The following is a 25,833-nucleotide window of genomic DNA, read 5'->3' as shown; positions in this document are numbered from 1 at the left end:
CTTCTCGTCCATTGTGTTTTTCATCTCCAACATTTCTGTTGGTTTTTCTTTGTAGTTTCAATCTCCTTTGTGAAGAATTCCCTCTGTTCATGAATTTTATTCCTGATTTCATTGAACTGCCTATCTGTATTTTCTTGTAACTCATGGAGTTTTTTTATGGTAGCTATTTTGAATTCTCTGTCATTTCGATTATAAATTTCTGTGCATTCAGGATTGATTTTTGGTTATTTGAAACTTTCCTTCTGATCTGGAGTATTACTGTATCTCTTCATACTGTTCAATAGCATGGATTAGTGCCCCTGCATAGTGGTAGTATGTGGTCGCAGCTTCTACCTGCCTCCACTGGGAGGGGGTGAAGAGCTGTGTATTCTGAGCCTGCCATGAACAGCAGCTTGCTCACTCACAGCTGCTGCTTTTCTGTCGTATGCATAGACTCTCTGGCCAACTGGCTGAGCTGGAGCACTGGGCCAGGGGAGGGATGCTTCCTTTTGCCTGTGCACTCCCAGGAGCATTTTCACTCTGCCCTGGCTGTCTGCTCTCCTTGGGTGCTGGCTTGATGAAGACACCCCACAGTGGCTCAGCCACCTGTGTGTGGGTCTTTCCCACAGGCTCTGAGGGACCTTGGAGAGAGATGGTTTTTCCATGGAGTGTCGCCCCCTCCCCTCTTCTCTCAGAGCCACATGTGGTTCCACGCCCTGTGTTACTCCTGTTGAGGGAGGAAGAGGAGATCCCTTTACCTCCTTCCACTTCTTCCAGGGGGTCCACCACCTCCACCTTCAGACATATGGCTGTGTGGGTCTCTCTGACATCTTTCGTGTTGTGTGGATGTCCTTTCTTGATACATGAATGTCCTTTTCATTGTATTGTAGGGGAGAGAGTTTAAGGGCAGAGCTCACTCTGCCATGATGTTGGCATCACCTCTGAATGCCCCAGCTTCTTTTTTTCTTAACTTTTTATTTTGAAATATTTATAATCACAAGAAGTTGGAAAAAAATGAACAGACAGGAGGTTCATGAACCCTCTCCCAGCCTCCCCAAGTTGTCACGTCTTGTATAACCACAGTCAAAGCAGGAGGGTGACTTTGCTGCAATCCACAGAGCTTATTGCAATTTCCCCTGGTTTACGTGCACTCATGTGTTTGTGTGTGTCTATGTGTTTAGTTCTGTGCAGTTTTATTGTGTGGATTTGTGTAACTACCACCACTTTCAATATACAGAATCATAGAGAATTCTTCCATCACTCCCTCAGGCTGCTTACTTATATCAAACCCAACCCCTACCCCCATCTCTTTCTCCTGGCAACTACTAATCTGTTGTTCTCCATTTCTATAATTTTCTTATTTCAAAAATGTTACATAAATGGAATCATACAATATGTCACTTTTAGAGATGGGCTTTTTTTACTCAGCACAATTCCATTGAGATCCATCTACCTAGTTGCATGTATCAATAGTTAATTCTTCTTTATTGCTGAATAGCATTTCATGATATGGATATATCACAGTTTGTTTAACCATTTACCCATTAGGAGGTAATTATTTTCTGTTCTTGGCTGTTACAAAAGGAGAAGCTATATACATTTATATGTGGGTTTTTGTGTCAAAACAAGTTTTCATTCCTCTGGGATAAATGCCCAAGGTGTCAATTGCTAGGTCATTTGGTAAGTGCATATTGTTCTAAAAGAAACTGCCAAACTGTGTTCAGAATGGCTGTACCGTTTTACAGGCCTGCTAGCAATGTATGAGTGATCTCCAGCTTTTTATCATCCCAAACGTCCAGGATTGCTTTGATTTATTTGTCAGTGAGAAATGTTAAGATCCAGTGCATAATATTTTAGGAGATAAAATTTACCTTATATGATCCAATCTCAATAATTTTTATGTTTAACGTTCAGTTCCGTAGCTGAACTCTCTACATGCACTTTTAAACGTTTGATTTCTTTATTTATCTGATGTAGATACAAATGATCAATTAAATGGCCACAAGCCAGCAAAGCAAGAGGAAACTAAAGACCTAGAGCCATCTACTACCTCATCATCCCATGCACTGTTGAGGATTAGATTTGACTTTGGGCATTCGGTTGCTCCCTACTGGTTTAGCAACTATGTCTTCACATAGATTGCGGTATCTGGAATTTAAAAAAATAAAATAGGTGGGCTTCTCATAGGTGGAAATATCCAAAAAAAATAGATTGTCATTTATGCTTTCTTCCTGTAAAAATATAATCTTTATTAAAATAATTAAGAAAGTATATTATAGTATAACATATGCCCTAGCTGGCTGAGTGATCTGGGACAGGTTGCTCTGTGGTGCCTCAGCTTTCTCTGCTTCAGAATGAGAAGTCTATAAGGGGTGTGAGACACTGAGTGAAATTACGTAAGTGAAACACCACAGTGCTTGTCTCATTGCGGCTGCCAATAAATGTTCCTTTATTTTCCTCCTTACCCCCATTATAACTTACTCGACAGACAAAATGATACATATTTAAATATAAGATGCAAAAGTATAAATACCTAGGTATAATGTGGTATCTTCCTCACTCATCTTTGATCAACAAGATCTGCTTAATCCACTCCTGGTGCCCTTTCTCAGAGTAAGTGCCTCCCTGTGACCGCTCTCTTAAGTTCAAAACTCAAATCCTTCTTAGTGGGTGCTCAACTCCAGCTCTGTCTGCACCTCCTGTCCTTCAGGGCAGAGTAGACTGTTATAAAGAATCTTTACTCATGGTTCCATGCAAACTGGCATAAATCATTTTGTACACATTACTAAATACTTTTGTTTCCAGCCAAAGCTGCAAAATAAATGAATGATTTTTTTCACTGGATAAATATGTGTAAAATATTTGTGTTGGCCAGAGAAATGTTATCTAAAAGGAAAGCCCTTTGTCAGAATAGTTTAATTCACGTAAAACATTAACTTTTTTCTATAGAATAGTTTAAAACTGGTTTAAATTCATGAATTTTCTAATTCTTAATATTGGCCCAATATTTTCAGGTAGAGAAAATTTTTATGTCAACAGAGAAATTAGAAATTAGTGCAGAAAATTATAGAGAACTCTAATACACCTAACACAATGGTCACTTAATATGTGATTATTAAATGAATTGTTTAATGCCGTACTATATTGGCTTTCTTTATAACTCAGTATTATGGCAGGGATTGCTACACTGACTCCGAATCTTAGGATTCCTTGTTGAAAGGTCACTTCTAAATGGAGAGTTGCAAATTCTGCTTTGATTAGTTGGTTGTGGATTGGCCTCAGTTAATGTAATCGAAAGGTGAGGTGCTTCAACAGAAGTTCAGCAAATGCAACGTTACAGGTCTTAAAATGCCTAGCTGGAAGTGGATATATATGTAATCTCGTTTACTTGTTAGACTTCTTTTTATAGGGCATTTTTTAAATCTTAATTTCTTATTTGATACTCAGCGACATAAACTAAATGTGATAGGTCTCCAGTTAATTGAGAGAAGTAAACTCTCTCTATGTATTTGTGATATATATTGTTTGTTACTGATTGTTGTTCTTTTTATTGAATAAGTGATAGAAAGTTTGATCACCAACAATGTATTAGGGTTTCGTCAGGAAAACTTGTAAGCTCTAGGTACGCTAGGCTTGTAGAGACTGAACAGGCTCTTTAGGTTTTGTTGGGTTTTTTCTCTTTTTTTAAAGCACAAAATTCAGAAGCACGGGGTGAAGGAAGGGTTGGACTTTCTACTTGGGACCAGTGATGTTGATGGATACAAGTAGAAGTAGACGTCATCAGCTCTCACTTGGCTTTTTTCTTCTCAAGGAGACTGCTCTTCAGACTGAGTTAGAAGAAGCTAAAGACCAAAATGGGTGAAAGTTTTATAAGAAAGGATTTATTTCTCCTAAATGAGTTCATGTCTCTATTCCAAGACAAATTAGATCCCTGGGTAGTGAAAGAACTTAATAATTAGGTCACCTAACTGGGTCTATTAATCTTTAAGGAACTGTGGGAAAGGGAAGAGATACCAGAAGGCTGAAAATGCACTTGTGCTTTTTAAAGAAGGTAGATTTTGCATATTACTCAGGTGAGGTCAGTCCTAGGCAGAGTTCTAGAAAAGACAGTTTATAAACTGCGAGCAAAGGAAGTAGTGAATGAACAAGTTATAGCATGTTAACTTTATTTCGTTCTTCACTGGGTTTCTTGTTTGATGAAGGGCATGCAGTGGAATTAGTGAGCATTTGACCAGGCACTTGACATTTAATTTGTAGACAAGACAGAAAAATGAGGACTGTCTGTTAGCACAGTCACTGGAATTAGACTGCTGAATGGCTGTAAAATGAGGATGTCAGTTAAAACAGGACCAAGACTGTCTTTATCTCGTATACTGATCTCCAGGTAGAAGATGCCAGGAAGAAAGTGTTTTGATAGTAAGACATTACTCATAACCAGTTTGTGAATAAGGACGTAATTTCTAGTCCAGACCCACAGTCAGATCACGCTTGCTCACACAGTCATCTCAGTTGGACTTGAGGCCCAGCGGACAGGTGGTTTTGACCCCTGGTCTCACCTTCTGTAGTGGAGCAGCCTGGGCAGTCGTCATGTCTTTGACTTGACCCCACTAACCTATTCAGCACTTTTGTGTCCATGTGTGACCTCTGGAGAGATTGCTCGTCTGTATTCAGGCACCCTGAAAACTTGCCTTTGTTGTGTTGAGAGCTGTAATATCTTGAAAATGGGAAAATTGCCACAAAGCCAGGAGAGACTTGGTGCTGTAGCAGAAATAATGGTGGCTGCATTAAACCCTTGCAAGTGAGGCTGTCAGTGGGGGGTGGGTCAGTGGATGACGTCCATGAGGCCAGAGCACGTTTCCAATGTTGGTCTCCATCCCTTGCAGAGAGCTCGTGAGTGGGTGGATTGGTGGCAGACATGCTGATCAAATCTAGACCAGGGTCTGTTGGATATGTCAGATAATAGAATAGGATCCCAAAAGATCTCAGCAGAAATCAGTCGAAATCTATCACAGAAATTTCATTCATAGGTTGTAATATATGAGTCTGTTTTGAATCAGAAACACTAACCTAGGCAGGTTACAGAATAAGGGTGACATTGGTGACCACAGCGTGTGTTAAACAAAAAATAATCTTACATGTGTTAATTGACAGTGTCCACAATAATGTCATGACCCCAAGTCACGCCTTCAACTGTAATGAGTAAACAGCACAGAATCATAAACAGGGGGCAGTCATCTCTCTCTGCTGTTTGGATCAGGTGTGGTGCTGCCTTCAGTTCTCCAGCCCCCAGTTTGGTGGGGGAGAGGGCAAAAGAGAATGAGCTGATGTCGACGAGGCTCCGGATCATTGCATGCTGCTAGAGTGCAAGAATAAAGTGTTAGCCGTGGGAAAAGGAGGCAGGCTGCAGGAACGTGCGCTGTCTCCAGAGATTTGAAGAGTTAAAGAGGAATTACAGTTTGACCAAATGCTGACCATTTCAGGGAGTCAGTGGTTGCTCCCAAAATGACCTGGGGTAACCTGGGGTTGGGGCAGAGCTTTTCCCAAACCCAACACTTCAGTGAGTGTCTTATCCCTCAGGGATGTTGAGGAATAAAAAGAAATTAGAAAATTGCTCATCTCAGAATCTCTCTTTTTGGCAAATTAGACTTGATGTAAATATCTGGGTAGTTGAGATTCCTGCAGTGACCCAGGTATGTCTGTCAGCCATGTATCCAGCCATATCACATGTGCCTCACCTTGGCTTTGCTTACACATCTGCATGCTTCCACCCTCTGGTGCTGCAGTGCCCACAGGGAATCCCTTAGTGTGTGGGCTGCCCTGACACACTCCTTTTTTCCTCCTCTCTTAGGCATATTTGCATTGGTATTATTTCATGATACTAACTTGAATTTGCCCTCTGCCCCCACCACCCCAAATGCATCCTTCTTAAATTTCCTTTCATCATATTAAGGCATCTTTTACCACTCACCCAAGAATAATAAGATACTACTGAAACCTTTACTCCTCCTTAATCAGAGCAACAGGCACATGCACCAAAGGTACAGTTGGGCATTTCAGGCCAAAGAACACGCTGTTCATACCTGGAACAGTCCCTTTGACCGCTGCTTCTTATACCAGAACCTGAATCACATTTTATGTGCATAGTGGGCGCCCTCTGAAATTCCACCTGCAAGTTGCCATTGAGACTACCTCCTTCTGCCCTGGCTTGCAGCTCCTGCTGGGGGCTGCAGCTTTCATTCTTCCCACACTGGCCTTATGGCTCACCCGTCCCCACTGGTACCCCCAGTGATTTGTCTTTGTCATAAACAAGAATAGAGAAATAGACACCAATGGTAGTAGCTTCTGTTTATAAAGTGCCTGCAGTAATTGAGCACTTTCACACATCTGTGGTCATCTTATTTGACTCTCAAACTGGCCTTGCCAGTTAGGGAAGACATACACGGTGAAATGATCCCATTTCATAGATGAGAAGGCTGAAGGTGGAGAGTGCTGAGGATTTTCCCAGAGTCACATAGGGGGTAAGGACCCACCTCCAGATTTAACAGGCTTGTAGCCTCTGTTCAGACTGTGTGCTCTGAGAGGCTGCAGCCAGAGCAATCCCCAAATCTCAGGGCTCCAGTCTTACCACCCACTGAATCGGCTGGAAGTTCAGTCTTTTCCTGGGATCCATCACCCCAGTGAGCTCCTGTAGGAGCCCTCTCTGGTAGGGTTTCCCCTCTCTGGTTAGTGAGGAAGGGACTTTTTCAGGAGGTTTCTCCCAGCAAAGCTGAGGTTCCTCCTTTAGGCTCCACCCAGCACAGACCCCTGTAGGGAAGGGGCTAAGGTGGAGGTGGTGCAGGATCCAAGACTAGGCTCTCCCACACCTTTATCACAGGAGCTTCTCCCCAGAACCTCATGTGTCTCCCTAGCCCAGCCTTCTCTGGATCCTGGTCCGTGAACAGCTCTATACACACGTGCAGCCCAGCTGTGAGCTTGGTTTGAGTTCTCTTCCGTAAAATGCTGCTGACCACTGCTCGGAGGGCCTCTAGGGGGCAGCATTGCCTAACTCTGTGGCTGCCTGACCAGCCCATGACTGTGGGCCACAGTTCTAGAAGTAGAATCCATGCTGCTGAGAGCTTCAGTAGAGCGTAACTCCTCTCTTGCTGTTGGGCGAAGATTCACCTTTTTACTGTAAATTAACAGCCTGCACAGAAGTGCAATTTTTTTTACCCTTAGGAAATTTATGGTAAAAATTTCACAGACATCCAGGAGACTTTTTCATGTTCCTTTATTCAGAAGTTATTTTAGGCATCATATGTACCAATTCACCAATTTAAAAGCTTAAAAATACACTTTGCCTGAATCATATTGCATTATGGTATACATCAGTTCATCACCAATTGACATTAGAAATGACCTTTATCTAAGACTTTTTTCTCCAAATTGAATATTTCCTGTAGGACCAGACAAAAATTCTAAAAGGACAAGAGATCTTTGGGCATTTTGACATGATGGATTTAAATGTAGCCCTGCACCTTCTGCCTCATTTTCCCCTTTTCAGCTGTTTGATCTCAGGACTGATTCCCGTGGTCTCCTCCATAGCTGTGGCCCTTCCCTGGTTCCACAGCCGGCCAGCAGGTGAGCATGTGCCACCGTGGACGCGTGTGGAAATGTCCAGGATGTTGAGGAAATAAGCTAGTTCTTTAAAAAAAGTTATCAGGAGGGAAGGAAAAGGTTTGACCCACAAATACTCCTGGCACTTCCCCTGGAACCAACGGGAAGTGATTTCTATAGACCGTGATGGACTAATTCTAGCATCTTTTCCTCATACTATTTTTAGGTGTGAAAAGATTTAAATGTGGGACAGGGTTAAGTTTACCAGATTAGGTGACTGTTTTGAACAATTGGTTGGAACCTGGATACATTTTGAAAAATTTCTAGAGAAAGAAGACTTAAAACTTTGTGATTCTTATTATTAGAAGACTTTTTCTTGCAAGAAAAAAACTAATAATAGTGCTGACGTTTGCTTACATCTTTGCTCTGCGTGTATCGCCTCACGTACTCTTTCCAGCAGCTCTCTGAGGTGGGCATTTTACCGTGCCCATTTCATAGATGAGAAAACGGAGGCGTGGATCCAGGTACATGCTCTCCCCAAGGTCACGGCCTAGGAAATGTTAAGTCTGGATTTGAACGCAGCCGTCTGGCTTCAGAACCCATGCTCTTAATTGTCATTCAGTATTGCTTCTTGTGAGAAGTGTTCTGTTTTAATGATCATTTGCGGATAAAACCTTAACTCTTCTGCTGTTGCAGTGGAGTTATGTGGAAGCACACTTGTGCATCGTGCCTCAGGCCAGTTCCAAGAGTCAGTTTTGATCTCTCCTCTTCACAGTGTTAGAAGCGAGACTTGTTAAATTTGTCTCATGATTTAAATGGTATTTTTGGTAGTCTTTGCTAGAGAGGAGGCATTTTGCACCCTGCCCTGCATCCTGCCCCACAAGCTGGGTCCCTGAGTTAGGCCTCAAGATTGAGTCAGGAGAGAGGCTGCTAAGCGGTCAGGCAGAGACACAGACAGCCTGTGGCTCAGAAGCAGCGTGTGGGGCACCAGTGCGGGATTGACACTGGGCCAGGGCTTCCAGCGGGGGCCCAGTGAGCCCACGACACTGGGGAGACCTGACCCAGCTGTTTGGACACCTGTATGCTGAACGTGTCTGATCCATGCAGTGTCCACTAGCTGTCCTAATTGATGTTGCTGTGTTTTGCTGATGTGGCAGTATTTTTCTAGGGGGCTTTTTAAAAACTTGTGTTTCTTTTATCTCAACAAATTTGAAAGAAAAGATACTAATTTCTACTAGTGTTACGAGAACCTAGCTCGTAAAAGTGTAGTGTAACTTAAACCAGAGGCCACACTGGCTGCAGCCCTCAGGGGCCCCGTGTCTTTGTCCCCGAAGGCCAGCGTGTTGTCTGATGCGTTGGACGCCTCCTTCTGTGACACGGATTCGATAACCGAGGCAGGGTTGCTCCTGTGCCTTCCTTCTCATCAGTACCTCTTCTGTTTAGATTACAGTGAAAGAAGAGCAGTCTTCCTAAATGTACATTTGCTTGCCTCATTCAGCTCCAGTGAACGAGCCTGAAATGCTGAGGTAGCACTGTTGCTAAAGAGGCAGCAGTTTAGTGTGCAGCGTCCCCATCTCCACTTCTTACGTGTATCCGTTCCATTTCTCACCTGCTGGTTAGCTCCTGGGGCTGATTCAGGGCAGCTGCACTCCAGGGGTGCTTCTTCCGCTGGGTTCCATCCCACAGAAGCGAGGGGAGGCAGCTTCGGTGCAGCATGCGTGTTAAGGTGGAAGATATAGTTGGGATTTTGAGAGAAGATAGTGAAGTAAGTGGGGTTTTTTTCCCCTTTTATAGCAGAATAAATGCAGTTGCAAAAGTCCACTTTTTGATAAATGTCCATCTTAGGAATCAGAGGGTGGGAGGGTACAATGGCCAAGTGCTGCTGAAAGAGTTTTCTCTGTTGGGAGCAAGTGGCCAGTGGTCACCTGCAACACCCTTCCCCCAGGCATGTGGAAGGCAGGTTACCATGAAGTTGATAAAACCATTCCAACTAGAAAAGTCCACTGATTAGGTAGCGTATCATGGATGTTCTTGGTTAAATGTTTTTGACTCTTTCAATAAAATATTACAGCCTTGTTTTGATAAAATATTTGTTAGTACTCAGAGCAGCCTAACTGGTACAAAGTCGGTTTCTTTTGGCAGATCTTGTCCCCTCAGGTAATTTGAGTGGTCATTATACTTAGGGTAATTAACATTTGTCTGGAGCACTGCTGATCAGCCAGCACTCTGCTGCCCCCGACTCTGGTCCTCTTAGGAACTTCTTGAGGGCGGTATTGGTGTTGTCAGGATCCCTGTTGTAGCAAACCGAGTCTCAGAGAAGTTCAGTGATCTGTTGGGTCACAGAGCTGGTGCTTTGTCAAAGCATCCCTCAACTCTTAATACTGCTGCTACTCTATGGTATGCCCTGTAGAACTTGGAACGTTTTTCATGGGAAGTGTTAAAGCAAGTGAGGAGATTCCTCAAGATCATAATGCTGTCGTCCTGCTTCCTATTATTTATAAATGCAGCAACCATATTCGTGAGAATTTAGAGGAAAGGATGTTACTGATTATGGGTCCTTCATAAATGGTGCAGAGCGTTAGTCAGTATTTGGTGAATCGGTGAAAGTCATTTTTCATGTTGAAGTGCAATATCGACACAAAGTGTGACCAAATCCAGAGGCCGTCTTTCTCATACTGGCTTTGCCAATGGTTTTGGCAATACCAATCGGTTTCACCCTCTTTGGCCTGGTTACTTCATCATCTGGGGCCTCTTTTCCTTAATCTGTAAAATCAAAGAGATAACTTGTCTCTAAAACTCCTTTAATTAAAATTCTTGGATTGTGTGAAATTTGATAACTCATACACAAAAATGAGTAAATAATATGAGACAGGTTAACAAATGTTTTATTTAACATTTTTTGTTAACTTTTAGGACCCTGAGTGACTTGACTGAAAAATGAGTCCTTTGCCAGCACTTCCCTTAATTTTTAAATTTGCCTGCTATGTTTAAAATATGACCTGACAAGAGCCATCTGGTGATACTTTGTTTTCAACTAAAGATGCATTTAACAACAAAAGAACTCTTAAAAGATTAGCTAGGACTTGCCATCATTAGGGAATTGCTAATTAAAACCATAGTGATGTACCGCTCCTTTAGAATGGCTAGAATGAAAAAGATTGGCCGCATCAGATATTGGTGAGGATGTGGAGGAATTGGAACTCTCATAGGCTGCTCGTGGGAGTGTGAGATGGTACAGCCGCTTTGGAAAACAGTTTGGCACTTTCTCAGGAAGTTAGACGTGCACCTGCTACATGATCCAGAAGCTCCACAGCCATGTATTTCCCTAAAAGAAAGGAAAGCACAGGTTCATACAGAGACGGTACACAAATCTTTACAGCAGCTTTATTTCTAGTGGCCAAAAGTAGAAACAACCCAAATGTCCGTCAACAGATGAATGGATAAATTGTGGTATGTACATAGAATGGAATACTATTCAGTAATCTGAAGGAGGAAACTATTGATACACACAATAGTATTGATGGATCTCAACATAATTATGCTGAGTGAAAGAAGCCAGACAAAAAGCAGAGTCCATACTGTATGATTCAATTTGTGTACTTTTTTAAGAAAAGGCAAGCTGATCTATAGTGGCAGAAAGCAGCTCGGTGATTGCCTCAGGAGGAAGGCTGGAGGGAGACCGAGGGATTATAAAGGCGCAAGAAAACTTTTGGGCTGATGGAGCTGTCCACTGTCTCCCTGGGAGTCATCTTCCACGGGCGTATGCTTACGTCAGAAGGTGTCAGATTGTACACTTTAAATTGGTGCAGTTCATTATGTCAGTTGTATCTCTATAAAGCCACTTTGAGAAGAGGTTGGCTTAGGCACTAAAGACCGAATACAGTAGTTTGTTTTGGTAGGGGCAGTGTGGCTGTATTAACCGGGAGGGCTGGCCTGGCCGTGCAGCAGCGGGGCACATCTCTCGCCCTGACCCCGTCACACCGCAGCTGAGGCAGCTGTCTGTAATGGTCACATGGAAGACATGGGAGGTGATTCTCACATCCCTGAGGAAGCGGGAAGCATTTTCTCCACACACAAACCACTTTCAAGCCACTAGGGCCCACTTGGTTTAATTAATTGCCGTTCTGGTTCACTGAATGGCTCCCCAGAGATCTGGAGCAGGCAGTGGACTTTCTGGAAGTGGGTGAGGTGCTCTGCTCCTGCCAGGCCTACAGTCTTGCCGCTCTTGTTCCAAGTTAATCTTTACCCATCCAAGTCCCGGACACCTTTTTAGTGGTCGTGGCGGTGAGGGTGTTTAGGCGTTTTCAGTATGCACACTCGTTTCCTCGAAGGACTGAGCTGTGGCTGGATGAACCGTGGCCTGGGCTGCGCACAGTCGCCCAGCAGGGCCACATCCGAATCTCCTGCCAGGCGTGGGGATGAGTTTATTCCAGCACATTATACATTATATGCTTCCTTGTCTTCTGAGGGATGTAAAGCATCCGGGTCTGAGCAGTGGTTTAATAACTAATAATGGTTTGTAATGTTCTTGCTAAAAGTAAAACTATCTGCTAAATAAGAGTCGGAAGACCCATAAAGGAGTGCCTGTCACATTTAGCAGATGTTCCGAGTGTCGGAGAGGTCTTTTCTCACTTCCACTGCACTCTCATTGAGCCTAGGAAACATTGGAAAGAGCAACTCCTCTTCCTTTTCCTTTTTTCTCTTTTGGGACAGTCCCCTTCAGCTCCCTGCCCGTTTGTTTTTTCACCAGGCAGCGATTGCACACTGTTTTTTTGTGTGTGTGTGTTCCGCTGGCCATTGGGCTGTTTGGGGTGCTCCTCCCTCTCCCCCTCCCCCGGTCTCCCTGGGAGCAGGCTGCCAGCATTTCCCTCCAGCGTGGGTCACTGCGGTCTCTGTACCAGGACTTCCCCGGGAAGTGGCGGGGCCTGGGCTCACCATGCGCTCTGTCCTTCCCAGCTGTGGACGTGGCTGGAGGAGCTGCAGAAGGAGCTGCTGGACGACGTGTACGCCGAGTCAGTGGAGGCTGTGCAGGACCTCATCAAGCGCTTTGGGCAGCAGCAGCAGACCACCCTGCAAGTGACGGTCAACGTGATCAAGGAGGGGGAGGACCTCATCCAGCAGCTGAGGTGGGCCGCGGCCTCGTCCTCCTGTCGGAGGCACACACTTAGAAATCCTGCCAGGCGTTTCCCCTTCTCCTCACTTTTTGGAACAATTAGCCATAATTCTCTGTCCAGCGAGGTAGAGAAGAAATAACATCCATGAATACAAAGCAGAGTAACATCTCTTTCTTTCCCTTTTCTTTTTTTCTCTGTTACAGTTTTTTTAACTTTATAATTTTTGTCATTACAGCGTTGACTCGTAAACCTTCCCAGAATTCAGCTTTTATTGGTACTTCCTCTTAACACTTACCTAGGAGTTACGGAAATTTCTCTACATCAGTTTAGTTTAAACCTCCTAGGAAGGCCTCCTCGGTCCGGTGATCTGCCTCTCTAGAGTGTGGTGGGTGTCCCTCTTCTCAGAGTCCAGCTGCGGGCAGGCCAGGCCTCGGGTGACACCTGTCCCTCAGATGCCTCTCGTGGCAGGAGGCAGCAGGCGGTGCTGGGGCTGGAAGCAAATTCCTTTCATTGGACCATTTGCGTAAATGTGGTTTCCCCGCCGTATCCCTCAGAGGTCAGTTTATTGAATCGTCCTGGTAGCTTCTGTGATGTTCGCTGTGCTGAGTCAGGCCACAGTTACCTGATAAAGGCTTGATAGATTCAAGTGTAACCCCTCATAAGCATATGACTTCACCGTGTGTAGTAAACGGGCATCATCTACTCTCTGCTTAAGGAGAAAAGCAGCTAAAAATGAAACTACTAAAATGATTTTATGTCATTATTAGACTTTGTATAAAAGCAACTGTGGGAAAATGCAGAAATTCTTCAGTGTGTCCTCAGATCTGGGGCCTTGCTCAGAGGAGGAAGCCCAGTGTTGTTTTGCGGGAGGGGCAGCTTATTCCATTTTCTGAGACAAGCAGTCCCGCTTCCTGCCAGCTTTCTTCCCCCTGAAGTTCTGAGCGGCCGGATCTGGTATCTGACAATGTGAGGCTTTCCCATCCAATTCCTGTTTGTCTTGTTAAAATCCCGGTTTCCCTCCTCTGCTCTTTCGTAGGGACTCCGCCATCTCCAGTAACAAGACCCCCCACAACAGCTCCATCAGCCACATCGAGACGGTGCTACAGCAGCTGGACGAGGCGCAGGCCCAGATGGAGGAGCTCTTCCAGGAGCGCAAGATCAAGCTGGAGCTCTTCCTGCAGCTGCGCATATTTGAGAGGGATGCCATCGATGTGAGTGTCCCCACACTGCTTCTTGAGAGCCAGTGGCCTCCTGCAGCCTCTGAGGCCCCCGAGGCCACCTGGCGTCCCCTGCCCCAGTTCAGTTCCTGGTCCTCTCCCACTGCCCACAGCCTCAGCCTCGAGTACGGAGGCGGATAAAGGAAGGAAAGAAGGATTCTTCCTCAGCTCCTTCCCTGGGAGTTGGGGGGCTCAGCTCTAGGCTCTGACCTTTGAAACTGTGGTGGAGGCAGACGTCACTCGGCAAGATAGTGCAAAGCGAATGTTGGGAGTGGAGTCGAGGCAGAGCTTCTAAATGAGAACATCTTGTTGTCTTAGCTTCTGTAAACCTTGATTGCATCACTGCGCAACCCTCCCTTTGCCCTTCAAGCCGAGGCACAAACTCAAGGCAGAGCTCCCTCCCTGTCGCCCTCCCTCCGCCTCCCGCTCCGCCTGCCTCCTGCTCGCTCTTCCTCCTTCCCTTTCACCTTCCTTCCTTCCCTCTCCCATTCCTCTGCCTCTTGGAGTAGGCATAAGCTTAACCTGTGGTGGTAGCATTTAGGTAGTAGGAAACCCGGTTTTTTCCTCCCCACAGAAATTTTCTCAGATGATCTGTAATTCTTGCCTAAAAATCAACTTTTGCACCTTATATGTGACTAGGAGAAAGAAGGACAGGTTACTTTTCTTTTTCTTCAGTGAAAAGAGAGTGGTTCTTAAGTCTCTGCCAGGGAAGATCTTGTTAAGTCTAATAGGATGACATTGAATCTATGAAAGAAACCAAAACTCACTTCACCCTGGGTGAGGCTGGTTTCCTGGTGCCCGTCAGCTTCGTACAGCTGGTGGCAGTGACCAAGTGCCTGTCCGGGTACCTCTGAGCCACCCAGGTGATCCCTGTGACCGTGGAGCAGAATCTGCAGAGCACACTTTCCATGTTTATTACCTGTCCTGGGTTTAGGACTGTGCCCTGAGGACAGTCGGGCCAGACCCGAAGTGCCACCAAAAGCAGAGGGGTGGCAGGGCTTGTGTAGACTGCCTTTGGTTGCTTCAGCTGAGGGCGGACCCTCTGCCAGATGTGGGCCCAGCTCTGAGTGGCATGTGTGGTGCCGGGGCCAGGCCAGACCCTGTGCAGGCCACTCACCACTTGTCTAAACTTCACCGATGTTTTCGTTAAAGGAAGGCCTTCTTGGCTGGTTCATTCTCATCACTGGTTAATGAGAGGAGAGGAGGTAAACCCTACACTCATTGCCTGGTGAAGCCTGCTCAGCTACCCTCAGAGTCTTCACCTTTCGATGTGCATGAAGCCACATAGAGAAAGGATGCCCTGGCCTCAGCTCTTCAAGGACCTGCCAGGGCCTGGACCCAGCATTCAGGTTCGAGGTTGCAGCACTGTTGAACAGAAGACCCAGCAGGCCTGTTTTCCTCTCTGACCCCTACTTCAGAGGAATTGATTTTGTAAACTTAGCTGCTGATTGAAGAGTTTCAATTAAGAAACACAAAGTAATCAGAAGCATTATTTGAAGTTTTTCTTCCAGGACATTTTGATATTTGAAAAAGAACCCAAAAGTGACTTCACTTATATTAATGCTAGTTTAAAGGGGGAAAAAATTTTTTAATTGTATTTCGACTTCCATTGAACCAGTATTTTAAAATGTAGATCAAGAACCAAAAACATCCATTTTCCCCTCAATAAAGCCGCAGGATTCCACGTGGCCTCAGGAAAGCCAGTATGCCAGGCCAGGGGTACAGGCTTCCCTGAGCTGAGGAAATTCAGCCTGCAGTTCCAACACAGTCCAGTGAAAATATAGTTTAGAAGCTTTTAAAATGTCACAGCCTGAGAACCCTTTTTCTCTTGAATAATCCTGAAGTGTGAAAATCCGAGCAGTTTAGGCTCGAGCTGGGATTTCCTCTCTTATCTGGGAAAATGCCCCAGCACACTGCCCATGGGAGCATGGAGCTGTGCTTGGGGTGGAAATTCGTCTGTTCCTAGGTTAATTTTTTTAAATCCCCCACGTCTCTTGTATTTCAATTAGAGTAGTGTTTTCATCTCTCAAAAGTTGATCGAGGTTTCTGTGGCTCAGGATATTGCTGTTTCAACCTCCAGATATTCCAAGTAAAATCTGCTGTGTTGATCTAAAAAGAAAAACAGGATCATTGCTGTAGCATCCTGTGACAGGCTAGTTATGGCAGGCAGTCATAATTATGTGTCCGTTTAGCAATAGAAACTTAGACTTTGAAAAAATAATGGGATACATTTTTAAAAATTGTCAGTTATTTCTCAAAAAAAATCAATATTCAAAAACAATTTCCACTTTCTTGAGCTTTATTTTTGCCACAGATTTCTTTCCTCAGCTTGTATGGCTAACAGGCTGTGATGCTAAACTTTGGGGCGGGATTTTTCCTGGTGATCCTTTGATCACAGCCATTGCTAGGGTTTCCTAAAGCTTAGTGAGCGTTTGCAAATCCTGCTGGTTTGAGCACATTGATCTTTGTTTATTATCTGTGACAAGGGTTGTCTGAGCCTGAGGTCGTCTCCGTGAGGCGTCATCGCTGAGTCTGTACCCCACCACCACCTAATCTCTTCTCCCTCAGTGTCAGAAAAGAAACAAACATTAAGAAAGAAAATTCCCCTTAGAGGTAAATAGGAAAGTTATGGTCATTCTTTTCCTTTTTAAAGATACTTTTCCTCAGTGGCTTCTTGGTTTATGTCTAATTTGGTATTATTTAATCTTACTAATTTATAAATTAGTACAATTTCATAAATTACTGTAAGTACACATATTGTATGCAGACCCCAGAAATTAAAGAATAAATCAGTAAGATTTGTGCAATAGGAGTTTGAGGAAGCCTTAAGTTTCTTGTTACTTTCTATCTCCTGTGGATTCTGTGTAAACTCTTACATTCTCAGATTTTCCTACTAATTTGGTTACTGCTCTGGTGGATAAAGTAAATTAGAATCCATGGGAAATGTTATTCCATTAAAGTGTATAGTATTTCTTTCACAAGAAATTTTTTCCTACTTTCTAGATTTTGTAACTTTTAGTCTTAATTTTTAAAAAGTATATTATGAAAGTTTTTAAACCTACACAGAAATAGCAAGGATAGGACAATGAACTTCTGTGTGCCTGTCCCCGAATTCAGCAAGACTTTTTCCCTGTTGCTTCAGGTAGCATTCTTTTGTTATTGTTGTGCTATGGTATTTTTAGAGAAAATCTTTGCCAGCTTATCGTTTCAGTCCTAAACTCCTTCCTAAGTGTCTCTAGAAAAGAAGGCCGTTTTCTTACATAAGCACAGTCCTCTAAACACCTCAGCCATCCAACAGTCATTCCTTATTGTCTTCTGATGCCTGCCTCAGTTCTAGTTTCTGCAAATGCCTCAGCCAGGAGGCGCATGGGGTCCACTCCTGCATTTGATGGTTGATCTCTTAGTCTAGAATCGTTTCTCTGCCCACCCTTTTTTCCCATGCCGTAACTTGTTCACATAACTGCATCGGTTGTCAGAGAAACCAGGTCCCACATTCTGCATATGCTCTCTTCATTTCTCTTAGGTTGTTTAACTGCTTTTCTTTCCCTAGTATTTCCTGTAAACTTAGAATGCTAGCTGTAGTCCTGATTAGACTCAGGCTCTGTTTTTGTGCAAAGATGCTCCACAGGTGTCACATCATGGCTTCTCCCGTCAGAAGGCACAGCTGTCTGCTCCCACCCTAGGGATGCTAAGTTGGCCGGTGGGTTGAGGTGGTGGCAGTCTGATCCTTCCGCTGTTAACTTCCTGTCATTTCTCGTGATAATCTGCCTAATGGGTTGATGATCATTATCTGAACAGTTACTTTACTACAGTTCAAAAAAAATTAGAAAAAAATATTTCTAATTTTATTATTCTTCCTACATTTAATAGCTAGATTTATTTATAAAGAAGAACTTTCCTTCATGATTACATGCTTAAATAATTCATTTTCTCCTTCAGTTACTTACCAGTTTTAAGGATAAAGGCTGGTTCTCCGTCAACCTGTCGTCGGAACCAGAGTTTTTCATTTAATTTTTGTTTTTTTGGCTCTTTCTGTTTTTTTTTTTAGCACCATTAGGATTTAGTGGATCTTTGTATATTCGGTATATTTTATTCAGTTGTCATTTTTTTAGTGCCTAATCGTCCCACCTTTGGCCAGTGGGGCGCCCCTTCAGCTGGCTTCTGTGTCCTTCTGACACAATCCATTTGTCTCTTCCTTACTGACTTGGCACAGTGAGATGTTGCAGCAGATACTTATTTTTAAGTTGTAGTCCTAAGCAGATAATTTCCTCTGTCAGATCATCTCAGATCTTGAGTCTTGGAACGATGAGCTTTCTCAGCAAATGAATGACTTTGACACGGAAGATCTCACAATAGCGGAACAGCGCCTCCAGCACCACGCAGACAAAGCTTTGACCATGAATAACTTGACCTTCGATGTCATCCACCAAGGGCAGGACCTTTTGCAGTATGTCAATGAAGTTCAGGCCTCTGGTAAGAAGTGCATTCCATTCTGTGTCGGTTGTGGGGTCTTCATGTCACCGTAGGAACTCATCCAGTTTATTTTAAAATGACGACTGCAGGGTTCAGTTAGCCCCTATGACATAGATGTTATAGATACCTCCTCTTTAAAAGGGAGCATTTTGCTTTTTTTTCCACATAATATGATCACATTTAACATTATGATTAGTATACTTACCGTTGATATTCTTGCATGTTATTTCAAGTAGCATGAACTTTAATTTAACAAATTATGTATTGTATCTCCATGAATGAAATGGAACTCTCAAGAAAATATTTTCACATTAATTATTTTTTTCTTTGTTTATATTTTACCAGCAGATGTCACTATAGGCTCAAAAATGTAGCGAGAATGCTGTCGTGTTAGAAACTTACTTAGCAATGACCTGCTTGCTCACTACATTACTCATTTTATGCAAATCAAACTAAATGCTTGCTGAAGAGTAAACTGGGTATACAGCGATAAAACAAAAACAAACCAAAGTTTGCTCATTTATAAAGGATATCACATTTTCACCAATATCAATGTAAGAACAGAAGTAGATTGAGAGGCATGGGTTCGGTTTGATTAGCTATACATTATGTTTGGCTTTGGAGCACATCAAATACATTCTGTGAGACGCATTCGCATGCTTGGAGGTAGGTGCAAACACTCCTCTGCTGGCTGTGTCCTCCTTGAACTTGGCCTTCAAAGTGCTGGCTCAGCCCACAGCCCGGCACATTGTTCACAAAAGCCGAATGGGTGTCCTGCAGCACTTAAGAACAGGTGGAAATGCTAGTTGAATCCCAGGGCCTCCCTTCAATGTCCACAGGCGTGGAGCTGCTCTGCGATAGAGATGTAGACATGGCAACTCGGGTCCAGGACTTGTTGGAGTTTCTTCACGAAAAGCAGCAGGAGCTGGATTTAGCAGCAGAACAGCATCGGAAGCATCTGGAGCAGTGTGTGCAGCTTCGCCATCTGCAGGCTGAGGTGAAGCAGGTAAGCAAACTGCTGGAGGCAAAGCCATGGGGAAGAGGACCCAGTTGATAAGCCCTTGATGAGTTATCGGTAATTCGGACATGTAAGTGTTGGGGAAGGTCGTCCCTGATCAGAAGACAGCTGCCCTGATACGTAGTGTAACACACATGCTAATACAGCCACAGCTAATGTATAAAAATCAAGCCGATGCCTGGACAGCTGTGTGGTTTACTCTGTCATGGAAAAGGCTTTGTTGCCCAGCAGGCATATCACTTGAGGGTAGCATCCATCTAGGTTGTTTTGTTATTGGAAGTCTCTTGCTTGAAGCTCTGAGTACATTGCCTCCCGGGCTAAATAACTATGATTTTTCTGCCAAATACACCATTAGCAATCAGGACAGGATCACACGCTGTGTATGGCTGGGGTTTTCTTGTGTTAATCAGGATGCTGTCCTGCCACATCCCAGATCGCATGGCAAAATAAAAATGGAACATTTGGAAGAGATTGCTTTTGGCTCAACGCCGGTCAGATTCCCTGCATATATGTATTCAGCATGTACGTGACATTTTATCTCCTGCTCAGGAAAACCACATATGGTACTGGCTTCATGCAGGGAAAGGATGGCTCCTTGGACTCTGGTGCACGCACAGAAAAGTGTATGTTAATCTGATTGGAGGAGACTTAAGGTGGCTGTGGACAACAAGCAAGTGTGGTGCATAAGTGGGTGGCAGTCACCTTAAAGCGGATCTACAATTAAATTGGAAATCTTTAAAAGAGTACCATTTAATGACATGAAGTATTGTGACCTGCCTTTTAAAAGTAAATTAATAAAGTGTTCTTTTTGCCAAAATAATACAATTAGTCTAAGAAATAAAGGAATAAACTAATGTACCCATTAGGGATTACATTTGCCTCTGAATAACAGAGTCCAAAAATAGTGGCTTAAAGAAATTATTTTTCCCACATAATGAGTCAGGAGGTGGTAGATTGCTGGCATTCATTCAGTGGCCCCGTGATAGGTTAGGCTAACGTCTTGGTGATGGGTGGCTTTTTGCTTGTGGTTGCCTAATAGCTGCTGCAGCCCCAACTATCACCTCCACATTCCAGGCATCAGAAAGGGAAAGGCATAACAAGAAGGAGGCAACCCTATACCAGAAAAGAAATGTGTTCACAAAATCTACCAGAGGCTACTGCTTTGATCTCAATGGCTAGAATTTTGTCATATCTGTAAGCAAGCTGTAATAGGGGCTGAGAAGCAGTTTTACTTTAAGCTTTTCCCAAAAGTTGAAGTTTTCTGAGTAAAGGAGATGAAGAAAATAGGTATTGGGTAGGTAATGAGCGACTTCTCGGCCACAAATAACTACCCAGAATGACCTTCCACAATCTCTGTGGCTCCGCAGTCAGATGTGACTTCTATGTGTGTGTGTGATGTCGAGAATCTTGTGGTTTGACCCTGAACGTTATAGGACAGCTTAATTCATTCTTTGGTTAGTGTAAACACTGGTGTTAAATTGGAAAATATGTTAGTGAAATAGTATAGTTCCCTTATCAAGCCGTTTACTAATTTTACATGTTCGTTAGGGCTAAAAGGAATGGAAAATAGAGTACTTTTCCTGATTATCAGGGAATTCTTCACAGCAGTAGGTTTTCTAATGTGATCCTTAATGTGTTTTGACCTGTGGACTAATAACAATCCGCTGGACTGTTTACCTTTTCAGCTCCCATTTGCAACTAAAGATAGCAGGATAATTTATAAATGCAGCACTTATGCTCAGATACCATTGAAGGATGTCAGGCTGTGGCTGGTGGGATCATGAGGAAACCAGCACTGGGCAGCTGACGGGAGCAGTTCGACCACCTTGCGCACTCAGACCGCGTCACTGCTGGTCCGCAGGAGGGATGCCCGGGAAGGGCTGCTGCTTGGAGTTCTCTGTGTCGTGTTTCAGGTGCTGGGCTGGATCCGCAATGGAGAGTCGATGTTGAACGCTGGACTCATCACAGCCAGCTCCTTGCAAGAGGCGGAGCAGCTCCAGAGAGAGCACGAGCAGTTCCAGCATGCCATCGAGGTAGGAACGCTGGGCCCTGCCTCTCAATGGGTCTTTCCAACCTCCGGACAAGCCTGTTAAGTCTCCTCATGTGGCACTGACCCTGAGAGCCAAATGGGGTTCAGTAGGATCCAAAATGGCAATGCTTACAAATCTACAGTTTATCCCAGGAGAAGGAAAGTCTGGCGACTGCAGTGAAGTGAGGATACACCTGCTAGCCAGGGGACCTCACAGCAAGGCTGTGGGCAGCTCCTGCTGTCCTCTTGCGGTGAGGGCCCCGGCAGGATCCACGTTCCACCGTCAGGAACACCTCGGCACCAGGGAGCCCAGGTTGGAGTCTCTGCTGAGGCTTTTTACATTTTGCTGGTCTTATAGGCACGTTCCTGCTGTGTGCCCTGTCTGCACAAAGCAGAGTGCTCTGAGAGGCTCACGTAGATGGGGTTCAAATCACGACTTCACTGTTGTCGATAAACAGTGCTGTGCACAGAACTCCTCCAACCTGGTGAAAAGCGGTGTGACTCACAGAGTGTTTTCCCGCCTCGGCAGGGTCAGGCCGTGCTGGGACCTCAGCAGAACTGTTCAGGCCAGTTCTAGGCCTGCTCCACTGCACTCTTGCAGCATATGGACTAATTATTTCTAGTCTTTTGCGGGGAGGGGAAAGTTAATAATTAGAATGGGTGGCATCAAGGGAAAAAGAGCATTTGATTACTGAAAACTTGTTTCCTGCTCTAGTTACATACATATTATCAGCTGGAGAAGGAAGCTGCAGAAATTACCATTAATTTATTCCCTAGATTAGTTTATTTTCAACTAGTCAGTGCCAGTGGACACACATCAACACTTCCTTCTGAAGCTCACAGTCTGGGCATCTTTTGAAAATTGTACACTGTGCCAAGTGATTTCTAGTAATTAAATTGCCAGTGCACATCACATGTCTCAGTAAAGGGTAGGATTATATTGGGTATAGTGTTTTATGGGATCCTTGGTACCTTTTGAGGTGAAATGCAAAATTTTGCTATTGTTAAAAAAAAAACAAAAAAATCTGTGTCCACAGAGACACATGTCCTCCCCCTGGTTGCTATCCTGCCTGGCTTTCTGGTTATTCACCAAGAGAATCTGACCTCTCAGCCCCTCACAGAATCTTCTGGTGAGGATACAAGAGCCGGAATTCTTAGTGGATTTGTCTTGTTATTCTGATAGATTTGTTATATGACATGGACCTCTAGAGAACACAGTTGGTTCATTCTTAGCTTTTATGTTTTTCTGTCTCTCTCTCTTTTTTTTTTTGGAGAAAGATTGGCCCTGGGCTAACGTCTGTGCCCATTTTCCTCTACTTTATTTGTGGGATGCCTGCCACAGCATGGCTTGATGAGCGGTGTGTGGGTCCACACACGGGCTACACACTGGCAAACCCTGGGCCGCTGATGCCAAGTGCACTGACTTAACCACTATGCCACCAGGCCAGACCCGCCTCTCTCTTTTTAAAATTAATAGTTCATGAAAACTTTTTACTCGAGTCCAAAGTTTAAGGTACAAATGAAAATAAAAGGCATTCTCTTTGGCCAGTTTTGTCTACACTTGTTCATTTGCCTCTAGCTGCCATTGTAAGAAGGATCAATAGGAATAATAAACTTGGAACATTTTAACAAGTTTCTTAGAATATTGGCTGTTAAGGATTTTTCCTGCTCTTTCTCAAGCTGAGAACCCCACAACTGAGACCCATTGTGGAAAGTCTTAGTGCATTTCATCCTTCATTAGGTAATTTAAATATAAACACAATTGTTCCTGGGCATAAACTTTTTTTTAACTAAACTGTCCGCTATGTTGTTAGAAGTGTCCTAATGAGTATTAACTGAACAGGAGAATGGTAGCCTTCCCAGTAAATGCGTGACACCCCTATTAAATAAGCCAGCTCTTTTCTTCCTCTTTCCTCAGAAAACACATCAGAGTGCCCTGCAGGTGCAGCAGAAGGCAGAAGCCATGCTGCAGGCCAACCACTACGACATGGATATGATTAGGGACTGTGCAGAGAAAGTGGCCTCCCACTGGCAGCAGCTCATGCTCAAGATGGAAGACCGCCTCAAGCTTGTGAATGCGTCCGTCGCCTTCTACAAAACCTCAGAGCAGGTAGGAAGGGAGAGTCCATACCTTGGGCTCCCAACTCACGTCTTATTTTGAGTTTACTTCTTTGGGACAGTGCAGTCATTTACTCATCAGTCATTATTGAACCAGTCAATTCGAAGCCAAGCAGAGAAAAGCATTCCAGAATTAAGATTATTTTTGCTTGCCTTTGGTATCAAAGAAGAATAGGTTGGAAGGTAGCTGAGAAGACCTCCTTTTCCTCTCGTGTAAAATACATGGCCTGAAACATGTCAGAGAGAGGAAGCTCAGCCTTTATTTTGTTCTTATTCTGGAAGGCCTGCCTCCTTGACTCCCTGCATTTGTCCTGATGTAAGGTGGAGCCCATGGTTCCTTCTGACGATCTTGGTCCTCAGGCCAGCACTTCCATGTCCAGAGCCTGACAGAAAATGTTTCCCAGAGATGCCGATCTGTACTGTCCCATGCCGGGGGTCTCTCTGAGCCTGGGACCTTCTGCCACAGGTCTGCAGTGTCCTCGAGAGTCTGGAGCAGGAGTACAAGAGAGAGGAGGACTGGTGCGGAGGAGCCGACAAACTGGGCCCCAATTCTGAGACGGACCACGTCACCCCAATGATCAGCAAGCACCTTGAACAAAAGGAAGCATTCCTGAAGGTACGGAGCTGGCTTTCTGGAGTGTGGGTGCCTCACTGAACATTGTACACAAATCCAGGAGGGTGCACCTGACGATGGTAGAGAGGGTCCGGCCAGTCAGTTGGAAGAGTGCAGTTGATTCTCCGTGCTAGGCGTGTGTTGTATCTTTGATTTTGAAGGGAGGGCCCCGAACACCTCACGCCCTGCCCTTGTGTGGCAAGTGATCGGGGAAACGTTGCCTCAGTAACAAGTTAGTTGATCAGAGAAAATCTTAAAATCTTTTGAAAACACCATCTTTCTAGTTTTCATAGAGAAAGAGCTAGAAATCTGTGTAAATAGAGAATGGGTGGAAGTCACAATAGCAAATGATGCTGAACAGACTCGGCGGGTCGGGTGGAGGAAAGATTCATTGATTTGGTGGAACAAAAATGCCCATGGCTTAAAATAATCTTCCTTTGGAAATTCAGTCTTTTTAGGAATAGAGACTGTATCTCAAAAGACATGAGCCCAGTGTCGAGTAGACACGAAGCAGGAACATCGCTAGGCATTTACAGGATCAGTTACTAATAGTTATTCAGGAAAAATGTCCTGCAAGAGAAATTTCATCCCATTCAGGCCAAGCTGGAATTTTAACTCTGAGAAGTTTTAAATGAGGAATTTTTTAAGCCTGCTTTGTCATATATATACAATCATACGTAAGTCACTGGTGTGCTTTGAAACAATTAAATTTTAAAAAGTGGTCAACGTTTTTAGACACGTTGACATTGGCTGTTTCCACGTTGCATTCTTTCACTGCGGAACAAGGTCTTCTGAGGTTCTGCTTGTTGCCACTCAGCCCTGTTAGAAATAGGTGTGGGGTTGACTTTGCATTGTTGCTCTGTTAAGTTTCATTTTTCTGGTTGCTTCAGCATTCTGACCCTTCTGACAGCATTTCCTGTTACATTTAATAATTTCTGTTTCGTTTCTGAAGGTGATGGTCTGTGCTGACAGAGTTGTTGTTTAGTCTGGGAGAATAAAGTGTAACTCTTTGAAAATTCTTATCTCATGTACCTATTTTGAGCTTCCCCGACAGTGATTTCCCTTTTGAGCAAATCAGGGTGGGAAACCAGTTGTAGCTCCCCGGAGCCATTAGTTCAGCTGTTTCAGACAGGACCTCAAAGGGCCACCCCTTCTCGGTGGCGCTGTGTAGGTTTAGGAAATGCCGACCACTGTTAGGACGTTTTGAATGGAATCATTATAATTTGCCTCTCATTCTCTGAAATCCCTTTAGTATAAAACAAAATTGAGTACTTCTTAGTTATATAATTAAGAGATATTTAGGTAAAATTTTAGACCAAAAATAATCACAGACCTATTCAGATTCCTTTGTCCAAGTGGGATTCCATAGTGTTTGTGTATTGGATTTCTTTAAACTTTTTGTTATGGAAGTTTAAAGATGTATGCAGAAACAGAATGGATGATGAACCCCTGCTTGCTTCTCTCTCAGCTTTGATAATTATCAGCATATGGGTGTATGTCCCCCTTCCCCAGATTATTTTAAATTCTAGGTATTACATTGTTTTATTTGTAAATACTTCAGTATGTATCTAAACATTAAATTGTACCTTTCTAATACATAACCTCAATACCATTATCAGATCTTAAAAACGAACAGTAACTCTTTATGTAAAATCCATCAGTGTTCAGCTTTTTCTGTC

At 43.9% G+C, this 25,833-nt stretch overlaps 1 protein-coding gene across 6 annotated transcripts in view; it reads left to right on the top strand.

The window, feature by feature from the left end:
• TRIO (trio Rho guanine nucleotide exchange factor) overlaps positions 1-25,833 on the top strand; it is a 356,110-nt gene that overhangs the window by 197,401 nt on the left and 132,876 nt on the right. For all 6 annotated transcript variants that reach the window (XM_044779483.2, XM_070519854.1, XM_070519855.1 and 3 more), the window contains exons 12-18: positions 12,529-12,698; positions 13,723-13,897; positions 18,181-18,376; positions 19,216-19,382; positions 21,308-21,427; positions 23,342-23,533; positions 24,008-24,157. In XM_044779483.2, the coding sequence (XP_044635418.2) occupies positions 12,529-12,698; positions 13,723-13,897; positions 18,181-18,376; positions 19,216-19,382; positions 21,308-21,427; positions 23,342-23,533; positions 24,008-24,157 (1,170 nt within the window). The remainder of the gene's footprint in view (positions 1-12,528; positions 12,699-13,722; positions 13,898-18,180; positions 18,377-19,215; positions 19,383-21,307; positions 21,428-23,341; positions 23,534-24,007; positions 24,158-25,833) is intronic.

The sequence above is a fragment of the Equus asinus genome, chromosome 10 (assembly GCF_041296235.1).
Source record: "Equus asinus isolate D_3611 breed Donkey chromosome 10, EquAss-T2T_v2, whole genome shotgun sequence".
Classification (NCBI taxonomy): domain Eukaryota; kingdom Metazoa; phylum Chordata; class Mammalia; order Perissodactyla; family Equidae; genus Equus; species Equus asinus.
The sequence above is the reverse complement of the archived record's forward strand: the minus strand, read 5'-3'. Positions and strand labels throughout refer to the sequence as shown.